Below are 19550 nucleotides of genomic sequence, written 5' to 3' on the forward strand. Positions count from 1 at the left end.
CTGGTGAATGAGGCGCTGCATCAATATGTTCCGTTTTTAGTCATTCGTATTAAAAAATAAAGTCCCATATAAATCTTATTACTATAGTAATGCCTCGCTCTGAATGTTTTAAAAGGAATAATTCAACATTTCTGGCTAAACAAACCAAGACACACCCAGTGCTTCCCCCACTGGTACAGGCCTTGCTCATTTGGAAAGAAATGATCTCACACATTTCATTTCCTTTGGTAGATTGACTAAGAATGACTATTTCCCTGGCAAACAACTTTGCATTGATTACACAGAACATTACACAGGGCCCACATTACATTTGACTCCAAGATCAATAACCGCTAAAAAACGTGTTTACTTTATCTTACACACCGCTGCTGTTGGTGTCTAAATCAGATGATTACCATAGAAAAAGAAAGCTCCTAATGCAGTTTTCATGTCATTTCAAGCCCCATGAAACATGGATGTAGCTGAAAATACACTTCAAAGTGAGACAGGTTTTGGGGGGGAGGGGGTCAGAAGGGTTGCCCTCTGATAGCCATAAAGCAGATTGGATTAAAAGAGAGCAGAGGGAGATGCATTGCAGTGTGGGGGGGGGGGGGGGGGGGGGGAGTGAGCATCGGGGAGGGAGGTGCAGGACCTGCCTGAGAGGAACACAGCAGAGGACGAGAAGGGGCTGTAGAGGCACCAGAAGGAGAGGGGAGTGTAGACGTTATGTGGCTGAGAAGGGAGAGGAGGGGGAGAAAGGATGATGTCAGGGGATCAGAGGTCCTCTGTCTCCGGCATGGAGGCCGTCTCAGAGAGGCGGGCGAGGACGCGCAGCATTGCTTTATTCTCAGCCAGGAGACACTCGTTCACCCTCCGCAGGGTCTTGGCCTGAGCCAGAGGAGGGAACGCCTGCACAGAGGAGGAGAGAGATACAGAAGGGCTGACAGAGAAAGCATGCAGGGAGGCAGGCCGTGTGCAAAGAGAAAGACTCACCCAGAGACAGATCCACTCACACAGGCACACGCCCACTCACTCACCCAGATAAGGGAAGAGAAATACAGAGCTGAGGGACTCGTGAGAAAAACTTATATTTACACAGGGAGATATTGAGAAGAAATAGCAAACGTTGCAACGAGCAAAGGAAAATATGAAGCCAGTTCTCCTTTGGGTTTGAGCTCATCAAACCTGGGCTGTAGAGTGGTGAGATGCAAAGGTGTTATGATATGCATAGCTTTGCAAATGAAAGGGAATATCTATTCTATAAAAAATGCATAACCTACATTTCTACTATTTCAAACGTTCGCAAGAGCCTGGTTATAAGTCAAGGGGGGAAAACTATGTATTCCCCTGTCCTCTCTACTCGGCCTACTTTTTGAGGTGAACCTCAATGTGGTTTGAAAGAACCATCTGTGGTTTGACGCAATTCCTGAGGGCAAACCACACACACACACACACACACACACACACACACACACACACACACACACACACACACACACACACACACACACACACCCCCACATACACACACACCGGGCTCTTGTTATGTTTCAGACTACCCAAACACAATTGTGTTGACATGAATTCAATTGACCCATGATAAATGTACCGATGATATCCAGCTGCTTCTTACAAAACCAAAACATAATGTATTAAAGACATTTGGAATCATTCTTTCATTCATTCAGTTTGATTTAATCTGGAAAGATTATGGAGAGCAGGCTCCATACAAGATTTACAGAATATTTAGCATGTGATAAAAACTAAACAAACACAGGAAAAGTCAGCTGTAAAAGGCGCCCTTGGCAAAAGATAAGCGAAAGAGTGAGGAGTGAGAGTGAGGCAAGAATGCATAATGAATCACACTCTATTGAGCTCTGTGATGTTAAATTAGATCTGACCAAACTCTCACGTCCTGTAGATAATTCAACAGAGTTGCTATTAATTAGGTTTCAGAGGCTGTCGAGAATAATCTTTCTAATGAAATGTGAAACCCTGCAAGCGGACACGCCAGACATGGATACTATTACAGAAGGGAAATGAAGTACAAACATGGCTATAGATGTAAATCAACTGAAATGACCTAAGTAAATAGTCATTATCCAACCCGTGCTTTCTACTGGAGATGAAGCTCATGTGTGCCATCTATAGCGAGGGAGTGTAATAGCTTTGGTTTGTTGACGCTTCTGTCTCCTGCAGACTCACAACTGTCAATCTCTTATATTACACGCAAAACAGCAATAGTTGTAACACTCTCACACAATGGTGTAAGTGTTTACAGCTCTTACTAGAAAACAACACTCATTTTTTTGCATCTAAAGGTGTTGCTTCTATTTTTCCTTTCCAAGTGACCTTGTGAGTGAGTGGCATTACATTCTATCTGAGCTTATCATGTGACGTATATATGTGGGTCCACACGTGTAAACATGCCTGAGTCTCTGAGAGCATAATAATGTGAAGGTGACAGGCAGGTGTCAATCACTTGTCTGCGTTTTAGCAACCACTCACCATCCCCCTCCCCCTGAGACACCCTGCTCTCAGGGCTGGTACCCACAGCGGAACCGCATTGGGGGGTCCTGCTGAGGGAACCACGACAACACGGGGGTCACATATTTGCTGGTTACAACCACCCTGATGTATGTGTCCTATTTATACTGTCCAGGTCACTGTCTGCATAGTGTACGTTCTCAGACTGGTGCTGGCATTTTATCTCTAATGAGGAGTATAACAATGTTGCTGTAATTTGCCATAACAATGGCATTATAATCGTATAGTGTCATGTGTGACAAATAAGACCGCGTCTGCCCAGGCCTGAATTCTGCCCTGTATTTCTTTGATGAAGCAGGGTCCACACAGTGCAGTGCAGGAATTCCTCGTCTTTTGTTCTTGGACAGGGTTTTGGTATTCAGCTGGAACTAGGTCACAATGTTCACCCCAACTGTGGGATAAGTGGAGCAGAGGAGCAGCAGCTCAGACTCCTCCTTGGCCTGGCAGGAAGTGGCCTAGCAGAACACTGTGGGTAATGAGCCTGAAGCATTAACCTTCCCTCTCCTTGACTTCAAGCCCACCTGGCTAACAACAACCCTGGAGTGTGCTAATATGTGTCTGTTTTGCTCTGAACACTTTAGGTGTGCTTGATTTAGCATGGGTAAGAGGGGCTTGGCTGGAGGTGTTCTTTCAAGCACTGTTAGTGTTATTATGGAGTCGGAGGGAAAAAAACATCCGAGGTAAATTCACACACAAGAGACAAAATATGCTGTTTAAACCCAGGGTGAGTATGCACAATTGATTTTCGCATGCACTGACCTTTATCTCATCCTCCATGTTTGACACTCTTTTCTCAAGAGCTTGTTTTTCCTGCAAATAAAAAAGGAAAAACTGAAATAAATATGATGAGTGAAACACAATGTTACGGTCTGAAGTAGTCAGGAAACATAGAGGGGAAAAATCGAAGAAAGCATTTGGTCATCCATCTTCATAGTGCAGGAGCATGATCTTGTAAAAACAACAAAATGCCAAAAGGTTTGTAAAGCACTTACCCTTTTCTCAGATTCGACCGCTGTAGATCTCTCTGATATTCTGTCGTGCCTCTGTAAAGTAAAATGATACTGTTATTTTTGAAGAACTGGAAGGATTATATTTATTTTGATCATGATTTCACTAAGTAATCAAACCCGCCTTATAGTTCCACACATACATGGAAGAGGATAAGGGTGAAACATCGAAATAATTGAGTTTTTTGTTTAGGTTTTTCTTTACCTGAGTGACTTTGTCCAGCTGGGAACGTATCTTCACCAGTTCCTGTTTGCTGTCCTGCAACCTGGACTTGAGTTTATCATTCTCATGCAATGCCTCTGCATACATCTGGAAGTGAACAAAATGAAGATTAAGGAAATGAAAGAAAGATGTTCAGATGTTCAGAGAAATGTTGGTTTTTCAATACCGTAAATTATTTTAAAAATATTCAATAACACATTAGTCATAACAACTAAATGTTATCAAGCAAACATATTTTCTTTTTTAAATGGTTTTGATATTTGTTTAGTTTTTGACAAAAAGGACAATTTATAATAAATATAGAAATAAGAGGTTACATACAATAACAAATATATACTTTTGTTCAATGGTATTTTTATTATTATTTTCAAATGTGCTATATTTTATGTTAATTTATTTAATAATTCAAGATGACACTTTTTTAGGCCATAGATGCCTCTCTTCAAAGCATTAGAGAACCACAGTGACGCGTCCTAAAACCCGGAAGTAAACTCCTTCCGGTCCCTTCGTCAAAAACCAATGCAATCTCTCCATAGGATTTTGGAAAATAGCTCGAAATAAGGTCTGTGGTTGAAACACATTTAAGAGACGGATCGCGTTTTGTTCAGCCGGATAATATCCACATGTCTACCCTACTTTTATCATTTTCGAATCGAACGTAAACTCTTCAAAAATCACCAGTGTTGATGTATGTAATGTCGTAGAACAAAACGTGATCTGTCTCTTCAATTTGTGTCAAACACAGACCTTATATCGAGCTATTTTCCAAAATCCTATGTAGAAATTGCATTGCTTTTTGTCGAAGGAACCGGAAGTGGTAAAAATGCTAACTTACTTCCGGGTTTTAGGACGCGTCACTGGCCGTTTCTCAATCTCGAGGATACTGGCTTCCAAGCCAATATTTCAAGGATGCTACGTCATCGAGTGCCGCCGAAGGACTGTTCCAATCTCCAGCATACTTGGAATTCCACCGAGGCTGCGTCCTTGGTTTGGGGGAAATTTCGAGATCCTTAAAATCCCCACAATGCTTTGCGCACGGACCAATTTAAAAAAAACCTTGCGGAGAATGGCTGAACCGACGCAGCACACATTTAAATGTAAGTATGTAGTGGCGTAGAACATGTAAATATGTTACTTTGTTACATTTGTTATCACCAACAATGTGTTCCGTGAAAGTAAAGCAAGTTCATAATTAGATAGACATCGTGAGGTAGGCCTATTTATTTTCGGTACAGTTTATGTTGAAACCGTTAGAGAGAGTGGCACACTTGTTAGCCTGTTCCATTCTTCTTCGTTTTCCGAAGCCGTGGCTTGGAAGTATACTTGCTTCGTTTCTGAAGGAAGTGACTTTGAAGTATGCGACTACCAAACCAGCATCCTCGCGATTGAGAAACACCCACTGCCTCGGGGTTGTTTCCACCGACACGGCTCTCATTTCTCCGTCGGCTAGTTGCTAACGGTTACAGCGCTAAACCGAAGACTGACCGTTAAGTTTTAACATGGGAAGAACCAAAAGCTAGTCAGTACCTGTCCGTACCGCGGTTGTCATTGGCAACCACCGTACAGTTGTGCGAAGGGCAAAGCTAGCCACACACAGGACTAGCATAATGTAAACGACGTACGGATTACAACGCTCACAGGGGTAAGCGACTTCCTTTTCTGCTCAGGTAAACATTGATATAAAATGTATATATACAGTCTATGGTGCAGACTGAAAACTTTTTTAATGTTTTGGCTCTATGAAAACCTGATGTACTTATATGATTCTGTTTTCTTCAAGTTTGTATCTTCTTAGTCGAATGCACTTATTGTAAGTCGCTTTGGATAAAAGCGTCAGCTAAATGCAATGTAATGAATGCATCCTTTCTGTGACAAAAACAAATCTTATTGTTAAATGTCAAATACTTTTTTTCAAGATTTCAAATGATACTGTCAACATCTGCTTCCCCTTATATTGGAATGTTCTTAAAATAGACAAATCTACCTGGTGATCCATCAGCTTTCTGTACCACATGAATCATTCAGAAATCATTTTAGAAAAGAAAGATTGTGCTTGTTTGAAGTGAACTGAGGTAAGAGTTTACCTTCTTATAGTCTTTGGTAGTGGGGTCTTGCTCTGCTCTGTTCAGAGCAGCCAGCCTCGTCTCTCTCCGAGTGTAAGAGCTGGTTCGGCCCAATGGTTTGTCTGTTACACTCTCCCCACTGGAGTCGTATCTAAAAGTAACACAATCAGTCCACACTGCCACTTTATTTAGGGCATTCATTTCAGATTTCTCTCAGGAAATGCAGTTTCATATTACAGGAGAATCAAAAACAAAGCCAAATTCTTACCGTGACAGTCGTTCATGCTGAAAAACAAAACAAAAACATGTTAGTGTGATCACTCAGCAGCTCAGCATGAAAGCAACAGTGAGAACAAAAAAGTCTGTCATGGTTTGATACCGATTTTTACATTATGATAAGACCAAACAGAGGCAATGTGATATTTTCCCTTTTGAGACCACAGAGAACAAAAACAAAACTTCCAAGTGAATTATCCCAGCGTGTTCAGAGACCTGAAGTCTCACAGGGAAGAAATGTGTGCAGGAGGGAGATATAATTCACTTAAACACTGCACTGACAGGGTTCACGTGGGTCAAACCTCCCCGGTGAGCGCGGCTAATCTTTTAGAGCAGGCGGCTGCCACGCAAAAGCCTGCAGTATAAAGATGACATCATGACATCGGGAGCTAAGTATCCTGTGTGTGATGGGTCGATGCCTGACCTCAGACAGCAGACTGATAGCAGGCTGTCCTGGAAGGCCTTTGCTATGACTAGTCCAGTCTATGGCTGCCAAGTTGCCTTTTGTATTCACATACTGAATTTGTTTCCACTTCACCAAGGAATCCTGATATTGTGATACGTTCAGAGGGGTTGTGTGTGTGTTTTTTTGTTGTTGCTGGATTTCAATCAAGTCAGTTTCCAGAATCTATAATACTTCAAAGTTGTGCATATAATACATGTTCTGGTAGGTGTAATTTATGTCTACTGCCTCCCTGTGTTTATGCACGATATACGCTGTGTGCAAAGGGTTTCCAATCTCATAATTCACGTTTATTCAACCATTCAGCCAGGTTTGTTCCTGCACTGAACAAATAGATAACTCACTGCCATCAGCTGATAAACGTGGCGCATGAGAGGACCATGACTGCAAGTGTTTACTATCAGTTAGAGACAGGAACAAAGAGGGAGGTCGTAATGTGAGTCCAGACTGCACCAGAATGTCTTCACAGTATTCAAGGCAGTCGAGTAGACTTTACTTTCAAATTAAGTTCAAGATTTGGAGTTGCTGCTGGCCAGGGAAAGAAGGCTTTAAACACCTCTGATTAGAAATAAAAACAGCAATAAACGACTTGTGTGGTGGTCCTGTTGGAAACAAAGAGCAGATGTAGACTGCATTAAAAGCTTCGGCTTTATGGGGGAATCATTCATGTCCAAAGGAACACAGTGCACAGTTACTACGGCGCTCACATTTAAAGAGTTGGGGGATTTTTCATGCTGCATCGAAGGAGCTATTCCTCAGCAAGTGTTTACATAACTCAACCAGTGCTGCCTGTCCTTATGTGGTCATGAGCTTATGCAGAGCTATCCAGGAAAAAACAGACCTCTGTGACCTGAGATGAAAAAGGGCCGAAGCCATAAAGAGCTCTGTCTCACTCCAGTGTCTTTGTGCAAGGCTCAGAGGATGCCTCGATCAGATTTGGTGTACGTTCATTAATCAACAGGGTCGATTAGTCCCCTGGGTTTATGAATAAATCATCATGACGTCTTCTTTTAGGGATGTGAACTGTTACACAGACCTTCACCAAACTCTTTTGAGATGATGAGTTCCTGTACACAAACCAATTTCACACTAGGGGATTAGCAAATTGGTGAAATTAGATTTTTCAAAAACATAATTCCACTTACATCTTAAGCAAGCCCGGTGGGATTCACAGGACCTGATTGTTAGTGGAAGAGTAATGCTTACAGTAATACACGCTGCTGTCTGAATCTTGAACCTTTTTGCCCAAATGTAACCGAAGCCAGAAACTGAATCATAGCTGCTTTTCTATTTCTGCTGCACAGATGTGATTCCCTTGTTAGGAGCAACAGAGGCAGAAGTGACAGACTGTGTGTGGCAGGGCACATCAGCCGAGACAATCAACCAGGGGGGGGGGGGGGGGGGGGGGGGGGGGAGAAACACAACAGGGTGTCAGGCTGATGGAAACAGCACACAAACGGGTGCATGTTTGAACCACAGGCGCTCTGTAAACACAACTGCCTCCAGTTTTATGCTTTGCCAGGACCAACATCATTCACCCCAGGGGGGAGTCGGAGCTATATACATGCAGACCCCCCCCCCCCGCCTGAGCTCACTGCTACAGTATATAAACCATATTGTTAACAGCAGCTCTCAGGAGCCAATAAAATCATCATTAGGGGACGCTTCCCCTCATTCTGTCACAGCATCATTCCTTCAGAGATGACTGATTTTGCAGTAGGAAGGTCTGAGGCACACACACACACACACACACACACACACACACACACACACACACACACACACACACACACACACACACACACACACACAACCATAAAAAAGTGTCTTCAACATGTTTTCACTTGTATTACTTCAGCCTTCTATATTACATTATTACAGTTACCTTTATCTTAGCCTTGTTTTCTATTCGATAGTACTGACTCAAAATGCTCCACATACAGTGTTGATAGTACATGGATTCCCACAATATACAAATGACTTAATTACAGTTAAGACCTGTACAGTATGTAGAATCCTTTTTAATACAAACAAAAGTTTGAAATCTACAATAACCATATGATTGCACTAATTCTGCCAAAAAACGACCTTGTTATGGCTTTATAATAAATGATTGGTTTGGTTGTATTGGGGAGATGAAGCTTGTTTGAACTTCTTTAAACACAGTTAGTTTAGTCCAATGCTTCCCAAACTCTGGTGCAGGCCACTCCACATGGTCACAAGGTATCTGTGGTTATGAAGAAGAAAAACCCAAATCCTGCCACACATTTTTTGTTGTTGTTATGACTATTCTCTAACCCTTGCTTTGTTATAAAATATTGGTTTACCTCTTTGGCCTAAAAAGGTTATCTAAATGTTTGTAAAAATTAATAAAAAAAGCCTTAATTTTTGGACCCAGTGCTTTAATCTTTAATCACGTGTTATATTTCTTAAGCTTGTAAATACATGTTTTTGTTTAAAATTATAATATGAACACATACAAGTATTGAAGCTAGTGGATACATTAAGTCCAGTGTAAAGTTCTTCTTGAATGTAGTAGATTGCAAGTATAAAGTAGCATAAAAGGAAATACTCAAGTAAAGTACAATTATACTTAAGTACGTACTGTATATGGGACATTTGGTTACTTTCCACCACTTTGACCAACTGCCAAATGATGAGTCATCCAATGATTTAAATGTGCACCTGATGACATGTCTTGCTTCTGCTCACAGCTGTGAAACATGTTGTATTTTACACAAGAGGACCAGGTTCTCATCGAAACATGGTAAGTGCTAAAAATACTGCATTAACTTGATTCCACCCCCCCCCCCCCCCTACCCATTGTATCACATTTTCTCTCCCATGAAAACTCAAACCAATTCTGATTCGTCTGACATCATGGAAAATGAACGCTTGAGTTTCACCATGGATACAGCACAGAGAAACTGACAGTCTAAAAAAAAAATGCTTCAGATAAATGACACTGGTAGCATTCATTGTGTTGGAATGAAAGTCTGTGTTACATAATATTAGATGAGCTAATGTGTGCATCTGGAAAAGACAGGTTCACTTCATATGTCTGTGTTTCTTCCTATCTCTTTAAACGTGGCTGTCACACAGAGTAGAGCTCAGTCCGCCGCACTGACATAAACATAAGAGTCAAACAACGCCCAGGAGAATAAGCCACTTAGGCCGTAGAAAAAAGAACAGGAAATTACAGAAAGAACATTTCAATCCAAAAGTCCTTTCCAGAAAATGTGCTCAGACTCTCAGAGCAAATACTCGCCTGTCTTACACGAGTCATCAGATAAACTGAGATGAGTGGTTCAAAACGACTTCATCATTGTAATAAACTAATTGAGGGAAATGGGAGTGGCGGATTATTCAGGCAAATGCACATCATCTAGAAAATCCTGTTTATGAAATGTTGAAGTATCTGCCGGTGTATCTGAACATGCTGCACACTTCTAAACACAAATACTTTCCAAGGTCTGCCATTATTTCATTATTTTCAATTATTATCAGTAATCTGCTGGTTTAGAAGTCATCGCTTGTCCCTAAAAATAGCATATTTAGCTTGGAAAAATTATAAACAATTCATAATTGATTGCAAATAACTGAACATTATTTTAAAACTTTAATCTGCACATGTTTTAGGTTCTACCCAGAGCTTTTGCTGTCTTGTGTTTACATTTCTTTAAGATTTTCTCCCAGGAAACGTAACTAGTTTATGCATCGATCACTTAGAACCATGTACATATAAGCTCCAGTGTTAACAGGCCAAATAATTACATTTTAAAAAATGTAAAAGTTGTGTTTCTCTGTATGATGCATTTCTGGTCTTACTCTGTAGTTTTTGTCAGTAGCGGACGGAGAGGTCGGCGGTGAGTCTGTCACTGACTTCCTGGTGCGGGTCAAGTCCTTGGTGCGGGGGTAGTAGGTTGACATCCCCCCCTCTTCTCTGGAGCGGCGGCTCAACTTCTTCTGTAACACTCAGCGAGACCACCACAGACAACAGCTGCCGAGACGCACCGTTTCCCTCAAGCAACAGTGACGCAGATGCCCATGACAGCGCTCCCGGGGAATCCTCAGCAACGACAGGTGTGTGGGTATATAAGTGTGTGTGTGTCTCAGTCCAGATTCACACTCCTATGAGCTGGAGAGAGCTGCAGCTAAGTGTGTTTCAAATGTGTGCCCACGCCTTCCTCAAAGTGCAGCGATAATCAGATAAAAGTGCAAAGATCAACAAAGCAAATTAACTTATGTTGCTCACACAAACATGGAAATAACTCTTTAACTAGTAAAGCAAACAAATGATCCTCCCTAGTCTCCGCTCTGTCCACACTGAGGTATTTGGTGAAATGTGAAAAAGTCCAAATGGAAGCAGCCAAGAGAGAAAAGTTTGTTCCCTTTGCTGCCTCTTGCTATGTTCCCCAAAGTTATACACCCGCTCTCTCTCCATCTCCCTGCCTTGCTTTCTATCTCTCCTTCCCCTTTCACTGCTTGGTCGCCCTCCTAGTCCCCCCACCCACCCTCTTCAGCTTTGGCAGTCTGCCAAAAGCTCTGCAATGGCTGGACTCGTCACTGAGGGCTAAAATTGTCCAGTGATGTGGACGGGGATAAGGGGGAACGTGGATCACAAAGCCTCAGATGGAGGGGGAGCTGCAGCAGTCTGTGTACAGGGAGGTCCCCCCCCCAACACACACACACACACACACACACACACACACACACACACACACACACACACACACACACACACACACTCACACACACACACTATTACCTGAGGAGACATCAACATCCTTGCAGTATCAAGTGACTCCTTACACCCCGCGGTGCGATGGAGCTGAGATGCTGTTAGTATGAATGTTATGCAGTGTTAACACCAAGCACTCGTGGCACATTTCCTCTTACCAAAATGGGTTTCATTTAAATTAAGTCATTGGTGATTACGTTCTACATCTGTAATGATTATGTTTTCATCCTGTGGCCCAATGTAGTTTGTAAAAATACGAAGACATGGTTGTATCTTTTTTTTAAGACTTCATCTAATTAAAGAAATGGTTTTAAGCTAAGATAATATGAACCTTCATTAAGAAATGCAGTTGTTTAAGAATAGATAATCCTCTTTCTTAATTAGAGTTAGATGAAGAGATCTACAGCAGTGGTTCTCAACTGGTCAGGCCTCGAGACCCACTTTTTCCTTAGTCAATAGACATTTTGAAGCACTCAAATCTATTCAACAAAAAATCGTGCTGTAATATATACGCTTTTCAGCATACATTATTAATTAAATTGAAGTACAGTGCATACATCCCTTATATCCCTTCACAGAACAAAATAATGCTTTTAAGGCGAGACACGGCAGGCAAAAACATCGTTTTTCAAGTACTGGTACATTTTGAGATTTTGTGCTATTTTGATTCTATAACGTGTTTTCTTTCAGGCTTTTGGAAGGAAAACGTACAAAATACACATTTAAGTGTTTTATTTTACTATTTGCGTCTGTAGATTTCTCCTAAATTCACCAAAAGTTAGCATTCTAACATAACATAAAGTACCGCGACCGCTGTGTGCACCATGTCAACAGAGGTATCGCTGGAAAGCTGTGTCTCTCCTGCACAATCTCATCGGATCCAAATATGGTCATTTCCTTTGTATCAGCAACCAATCGTGAAAGCACAAAGGGGTCTTAAACCAAGAAACAAAATCTCATTGGCTGGTGTCAATTTCTGACAACGTGATTCGTTCAGATGCGTCACGTGATGTGCTAAAACACTTCCTGGTTAGCTTTCAGCTAGAAATTGAAATCTCAAAATGGCAAAAGAACGGCGAAAAAAACGTTCACAGAGAAGACAACAACAATTGTCACTTGCACGAAGCAAGGTTATACAAAAAAGAAATGACCCTGAACATGAAATACCTTCACGGAGTGCGTCGATGCGCATGCTGTCATCCAAAGAACAGGAGGGTTTAGCTAGCGCCTCACTGCAATCTTTAAAGGTCCTTTTCTCAAAATGAGTTGTTTCTCCTACTCTGAGTTCGAAATTTCAACTTCAGTAGCACATAGATACACCAAACCTTCCAGTTATATTCCTATCAATATTATGAAGGCTTTTACCGAAGGGTTTGTTCATATATCATTCATAGCCTGAATTATACAACATTGTATACCTAAAAACATGGCGAGAATTGATATTTTAGGGCTGTTGACAGTATTTTCTGATTTATGGAGTGATAAAAAGAGATATCCAATATCCCTTCTGTAAAAGCCTTAGATACTAATATGACTACAAAATGAAACAAGAATTTTGAATCTGGCTATATCCAAAGTTCAGATTTTGATTCCTGAAATGTGTTAAAATATGTGCATATTTAATGAGATAATGGGTAATTTGCATATTTAAACATGCTATTTCAGAAAACTTGTAATACAAAAAACAATTGCCTTATGTAAGTAATTAACTGGAGAAATTTCTAGCTGATACTTTTAAGTTAAACAAATTACCCTATTCACCTGGGGTGTCTCGCCTTAAAAAAGGTTTAATGAGATGATGGAAGCAAAGCTGAACTGATTTTTTAGAAATACTAACATATAAACTACGCATTCTGGTACACTCTGAGAAGAAAATAAATACATCTATTACTACCCGACATATTAATACTATTTTATGCCATTGTTTGTTTTTCACTTTGTTCTGACAGCTTGCTGCTCCACACAGAGAGAAGAGCAACGAGGGGATAGTCTGTGTGACTTACTTTAAATTGTGGGTAAGGCTAGATAAACCATTGTTTTGTGACCTGTCAATCATATTTCATTTTTATCTGAAGTTGTACCCATGGATGTATAAAGAATAGTTCTACCGCAAAGTTATTCTCCGTGGGGACTTCCGGCAACAATCTTGATTCTGATTGCCAGAAGACTGGAAAAAACATCAGCAAAGATGTTTTATTGAGAAGACGATCACTAGTTTTCAAAACCGTTTTTCTTCACTCACACATCTGCGACCCACTCGAAACGGGTCTGCGACCCACTTTTGGGTCGAGACCCACCAGTTGAGAACCACTGATCTACAGTATACCTCTCTCATTTTAGTACAATAAATACCGTATGAAGCTAATGTCAGCAGCTGATTAGCTTCGTTTCCGTTATTTTATTGTAAAAAAGGGAAGCGGTAAATGGTAGCATTTAATAGTCACATTATAAGTTTAACAGACAGGAAATAACATTTTGAATTGTGAGCTTTAAAGTTGCTGGTAGAAAGATATTATTTCTTTTCAAACAGAGCTAGGTTAGCTGTTCCCCTCTGTTTCAAGTCTTTATGCTAAGCTAAGCTAACCAGCAGCTAGCGGTTACTTAATTTTTACCACACAGACATGAAAGAGTTGTTCGGATCATTTTATGTAACTCTTGGCAAGAAAGTTAACAAGCGTATATCCCAAGATGTCTGTTCCTTTAAACAACCCCCCCCCCCCCCCCCCCCATATTCTCTTCCCATAATCTTCAGCACAGGCCGGCTCATGCTATCTTCCTTTTATAGTGAGGTACGCATCACCTCTCTGTTCCTAAACTCCCTAATACTTGCTCAGGGCAAAAAGATCAATGGAAAGATAAAAAACACAGGAGGAGAGAAAATAGAAAGATGGAGAGAATTTGAAACAGAATGAAGGCGATAATAACCCTGATAAATCAAACAAAGACTGCCATGATGGGATGTGAACAACCATCCACACATGGCATTAACACAGAGGTGCTAATTAACCCTTGAGTACCCTTACTTACCTCCTAAGCTCCTCTGAAAAGGTTGATGTGTACAGCTTTTGTTCCTACATTATAATGGGTTGTGTCAATGTGACACGTGGGCTTTAGTGACGGATTGTTTAAAAACTGAATTGGCCACAATAACCATCTTGTAAACAGTTTATCTCTAATATATGTTCTACCATCTGTAGCGAATACGACTTGGTGGGAGTGAGCAACATTGGCACTGTTGTTGGTGAGTTTATTTAGAGTCAATCCCAGTATGATTGCACCCTTAGTTTCCTGGACTTTGGAGATATTATTCTTGTGTAACTCATGAACACAGGAAAACTCCACAAGAGTTACTTGAGTTTTGGAGTTACCAGCAAGAATCTAATCAAAAGTGGTACTGTAAAGTAGAATTGGCTGTAAAGATAGTCTTGGTAGTTCTATATCCTGTTAATTCCCCGTATCATAATCGCCACCATCTCCAAGAATCTAGCAGGCAGCAGAGCCTCTTCGCTCTACACCTGTCTATCTCTCTGCGGCTGGAAGTTCCTGTGGAAAATCTGCTCAGACCATCAAGGAGTCAGGCAGAGGTCGGCTGTGCTGATGGGCAGCCTGTCCTGCTGCCAGTGAAACCTCGCTGCTCGGTATGATTATCACAGACAGATATAGTCCTCTCCGTAACGCTATGAGACTCGTGTTACTAACAGATCTGTTTCAGATTCCACCGTGGAGGAACAGCTGACCTGGAGTCAGCTCACAGGCAAACTATATCCCCTCTAATCTATACCCTTATCATCCCTGTGTCCCCTATCATTTCTGTTCCCTGTATCTTCTTTTTCAGACATACAGATTAGCAGTATATCCTCACTGAAAGTGGATCACACGCAGCCCGCAGGTGGAGGATCAGTTTAGAGGGTGAAAGAGACAAGAAATTCACTCTGAATCCAAGGCTAAGACTGAGCAGAGTGCGTCTCAGTTGGCCCAATATGGTATGGTATGCCGAGACACCTCAGCCATGTGATGTGAGAAAGCAAAGCGACTAAGAGAGAGGAGGAGGGGGTGGCTGGTCCTCCTGGACTGTCTTTCTAAGAGAGAGGAGGAGGGGGTGGCTGGTCCTCCTGGACTGTCTTTCTGTGAGACATTAAGCAGCGCTTCTAGTTAACAGAATCTCTGAACACATGCTTCACAGCTACGATTGCGGTGCATCTCAACATATTTCATCAGAGAGAGGGATTGGCTGCCTTTGAAGCGTATTTAGCTTTGGGTGTAGGAAAGACAGGATGTGAAATATGAAACAATGGCGCTAATGAATATCAAACCGTTAATATTGTGGGAAATAAATCTCAGCTCTGAAGTATTCAGATGCCTTTTTTATATACCATTTTGATGATATATTAAGTATGAGCCAAATAAAACATCTTAAGGGATCTTAATGTATAAGAGTATTCTGTATAAAGTGAGCTGGAAATATTCACTCTAGGCATGGCATAACAAAATAGGGACATGTTTTGGCTCCATCTAGTGGTACTACAGAAAACCAACAGGAAACTACTCAACAGCCAGCAACTGAGGGATTGCTTTTCTTTTTCTTTCTATGATTTATAAGCATGCTTTTTCCCCCCACAAACCTCTGCAGTGTTGTATTCTGAACGCTCACAGAAATGTCGTTTCTGTTGCAGCGTTGCAGCAAAGGTCATCTCTGCTGCCGTTTCAACAGGGTTCTGATTTTCATCTCTCCACATCCTCTCACCCGCTGCAAATAGGATGTAAGTACACGCATCTATGAATCACTGCTGAAAACAAACAATGACACAACACTCAATGTTGGAGACCCAGGCCCTCTTTCTTAGCTAAAAGAAATATACATAACATCATTTGTTCCCCTTGTCCTCTTATAAGATAAGATGTACTTTATTAATCCCAATTTGGGAAACATATTTAAAACAAAACAAGGCATTGCACATAATAACAAATTAAAAGTCTAGTCAAAAACTAGTTAAGTGATCACATGATTCAGTAGATTGCCCAATTTGTGAAATATATATGACCATCTTTGCAAATATCATGATTATATAGCAATAGAGACTGTGATATCCCAGAAAAGGAGGAAATGAAGACAAAACTATTTCAATGAAACCCACACAAACATGCACACACTGACCTCTGAATGAGGTGTTGCTGAGCAGGCCACAGGATCCAGCAACAGACGAGTATGGAAGGTTTGGTACTGGAGACTCAGCGACGGCTTCTAACCTGGGTTCAATGTTTCCCTGCTGCACTTACATAAGAGAAACAATTAATCTGAGACGTCCTCTAAAGTCACAAACTAATCACTTCTGCAGAGAAAAGCCTATATTCACAAGTTCCTTTTACTTACATCGTCCATTTTGCTCCATTTCGTGCTGATCTCTGTCCCTGTGGATTCTGTCGGGCTGATTCTGACCCTCCTGTCATCGGAAGAGCCTTTCCTCAGACAGATCCCTTCCTCTGTCTGTCTCTCAGCTGGAGACGCTCCGGTGGTCTTCTGAGCCTCTTTAAGGTCTGTCAGAGTCACGCCCTGCAGGGCAGTCATACAGCTTCATCTGTCAACAGCCAACACACAATCCAATAAACCCTGAGCCTCTGTCAGCCACGTGTTGTTTACCTGTGTTGACCTCCGGGTCTGTCTGGCATGACGAGACTTCGCTTTCCTCTGAGACTCTGCTTCTTCATCCCTCACCGGGGTCAGGTATGACCTGGGTGGGTACAAAAATAACCGGTAACGTAATTCAAATAATAGCACTTTAAAGGGGCACCCAAAGAAATATACACAAAGAACAGAAGACGGTATACAAATTCTGTTCAGGGCAAATAGAGCAGACAGAGACAAACCCTAATCCTTATCAATCAAACTCTTTTGTTATGTTTTACAGTGCTGTGACTTGTTAAAATCAACAATGGTGTTATCAAATACTTAAACATTAAATGGAGCAACCGTAATGAGTAAGATACTAATTCGACCTGAATAATATTATAAGTCAAACCCAATCCAAAAATACTTTTATTAGTGTTAAACACTTTCAACTATGTTCAATATGTGCAATATATATGTCGTTAATAACTGCAATATATACCTGGCTGCTAAATCCTAAGAACTGTTACAGGATGTGTATTTTGTAAATTGTGTAACTTTAATTGAATTCTATTTCTTATTATATTGTAACTTTTTTTTTAACTGTAATACTTTTTTCTGCATGCTTCTACGTAACATTAAGCTGTCTTTGGCTCTTTTTCTGCTGCAACAACGTACATTTTCCTTCTGTGGGACTAATAAAGGTATTCTGATTTTAATTTATAACTGCTAGGCTCACTTACACTTCATTTGCAAAATGTGTTTGACATAATAAAAACTGTTGACATTTTAAAAATAAGCGATCCTCTTTGAGACAAGCCACACAATTAGATTATATAAAAGGACTGGTTAAAGTCGATATGTATAAGTCTTATATATATGTCCTTGTGGCAGTTGATCACTATGCTAAATTGGTAATACAGCCTTATTGTGTTGATAGATATAACGCTATACAACATTTTTAAGATTGTGAACAATTTATAATATACCAGGTACATCTTTATTATTAAAAATGCCCAGCAGCCACAATCCTCAACCTCCTGCTGAGTCTCCTTAATTGTCCCTTATGCTGGTGTAACACCCAGCTGGTTTACACTCTTTAATAGATTCCCCCCGCATTATGCACCATCTCAACAGGAAGTAGATCAAATTATAGAGGCAAGAGGTTTTGAAAATGCATTTTCATCGTGTCCTCAAGACCTCAGCTCGATTTCCCCAAGAGTCTTAACACACACACAGAAAGAGCTGAGCAAGCATCAGTGGAGAGGCTCATGTTTTACACAGAGAGCTGACCGCCCTGCTCTGCTACGCTTTACTGCTATTGATCTCACCGGGCTGGAGTCACCCTGAGTTCTGCCTGAGAGTCAGCGAGCTGCTCAAACCTAATGTCTAATGTAGAAAGCATAGCATATGGACTATAGGGTGATCCCACAAAATGACACAGTAAAATACCCCACAATAAGCTAGCTCCCAAACAGATCCACAGCAGATGAGTTGCGTTTAGGCAAATGTTCCTCTTAAGCAAACTTAATAAGAATGTTAGTAATAAATATGCTAAAATAGTTGCTAAGAATAATATCCCTGAGCCAATAATTACTTATGTACATAAAAAGCTAATCATGAGTGGGACTAATTTACAGCCCCTAAAGTAAACTACAGGCTCCCATTACATCAGTTCAAACAGGCCCACAGCACCTACTCAGAGAATAGTTCCCACACGTTAAGATGACAAACATGAGGACCAGGAGCGATGGCAGGCTGAAAATAAAGATTTTGAAATATAACAGCATGACTCAGTCCTTCTGAAACTTACCTTGGAACAAATGCTTGCATGGTGCCTGTGGAAGGTCAGAGAGTGAGGAGCAGGGATACTGCAGCAGTGCTGAGTGGGAGAGGCTGAACACAATGACTGTTACCGGCGAGTGGAGAGAGAGAGGGAGGGAGAGACTTCCTGTCCATCTGAATGATGTGCATACAATCGATGTAGACCCTCTGCCAATGTCTATTGCAAGCAAGCTAACAGTACACACTTTGGTTCAGTTGAAAACTTGTGCAGCAAACACAATGTTGATTGTGGTAATATTTAATAACTAGTGTTGGGTAGTAGTTAATTACAATTTGCAGTAGCTTTCTTGTAGCTTTACTGCATTTTAGTGATTCAAGAGATTTTTTTGCCAATTTTTATGTAGTTACTTACTGAACTTATAAACAGTTTTGCCCATTAATTAAAACAATTATGTTTATTTTACATTGTTTCCATGCCGTAACCACCTTGATTCAGCTTTGACTGATGAAAAGGGGCTAATTTTCAGGTTCATATTTGTATTTTGTGCCTTTACTGTGACATGTTTACCTCTTTTCACCCTCTGTCAGAAACCAGAGCCCAGTCTGCTCTGATTGGTTAGCTGGCTGTCGGAAATGCCAACGCCTTGGCCTATCACGTACAATTTGTTGGAGCGTTGGCCAATAGAAGCGCAAATGGTACATAGTGATGTTACTTAAGAAAACAAAGGAATCCAATGGAGTGTTTCAGGCAGGAGGGGAGTGTGTGGGAGAGAAACTCGTTCTGGAAGGAACTTTTAGTTTTTAGCCTTTGCAGACCAATTACATGCACAACAACCTATATGACACACCACAGTGAAGAGA

General features: G+C 41.0%; 1 protein-coding gene across 1 annotated transcript; it reads right to left on the minus strand.

Annotated features, from left to right (window-relative positions):
• Positions 1 to 635: 635 nt before the first annotated feature.
• Positions 636 to 18737, minus strand: LOC117542953 (protein phosphatase 1 regulatory subunit 12B). Its single transcript, XM_034210848.1, has 11 exons — positions 18718 to 18737; positions 16938 to 17028; positions 16671 to 16850; positions 16455 to 16566; positions 15922 to 16046; positions 6088 to 6104; positions 5841 to 5970; positions 3739 to 3843; positions 3519 to 3569; positions 3286 to 3336; positions 636 to 888 (listed from the first exon to the last, which is right to left on the minus strand). The coding sequence occupies exons 1-11, from the start codon at positions 18735 to 18737 to the stop codon at positions 754 to 756; spliced, it is 1017 nt and encodes a 338-aa protein (XP_034066739.1). The 3' UTR covers positions 636 to 753.
• Positions 18738 to 19550: the final 813 nt, after the last annotated feature.

This window comes from Gymnodraco acuticeps, unplaced genomic scaffold, assembly GCF_902827175.1.
Source record: "Gymnodraco acuticeps unplaced genomic scaffold, fGymAcu1.1, whole genome shotgun sequence".
Taxonomy (NCBI): domain Eukaryota; kingdom Metazoa; phylum Chordata; class Actinopteri; order Perciformes; family Bathydraconidae; genus Gymnodraco; species Gymnodraco acuticeps.

Bases quoted from the DNA above. Each gene is read 5' to 3' on its own strand.
- LOC117542953 (XM_034210848.1), bottom strand. From the start codon at position 18,737: ATGCAAGCATTTGTTCCAAG. The intron at 17,029-18,717 runs GTAAGTTTCAGA...GTACCCACCCAG, and splicing joins ATGCAAGCATTTGTTCCAAG to GTCATACCTGACCCCGGTGA. The intron at 3,337-3,518 runs GTAAGTGCTTTA...TTTTATTTGCAG, and splicing joins CGGTCGAATCTGAGAAAAGG to GAAAAACAAGCTCTTGAGAA.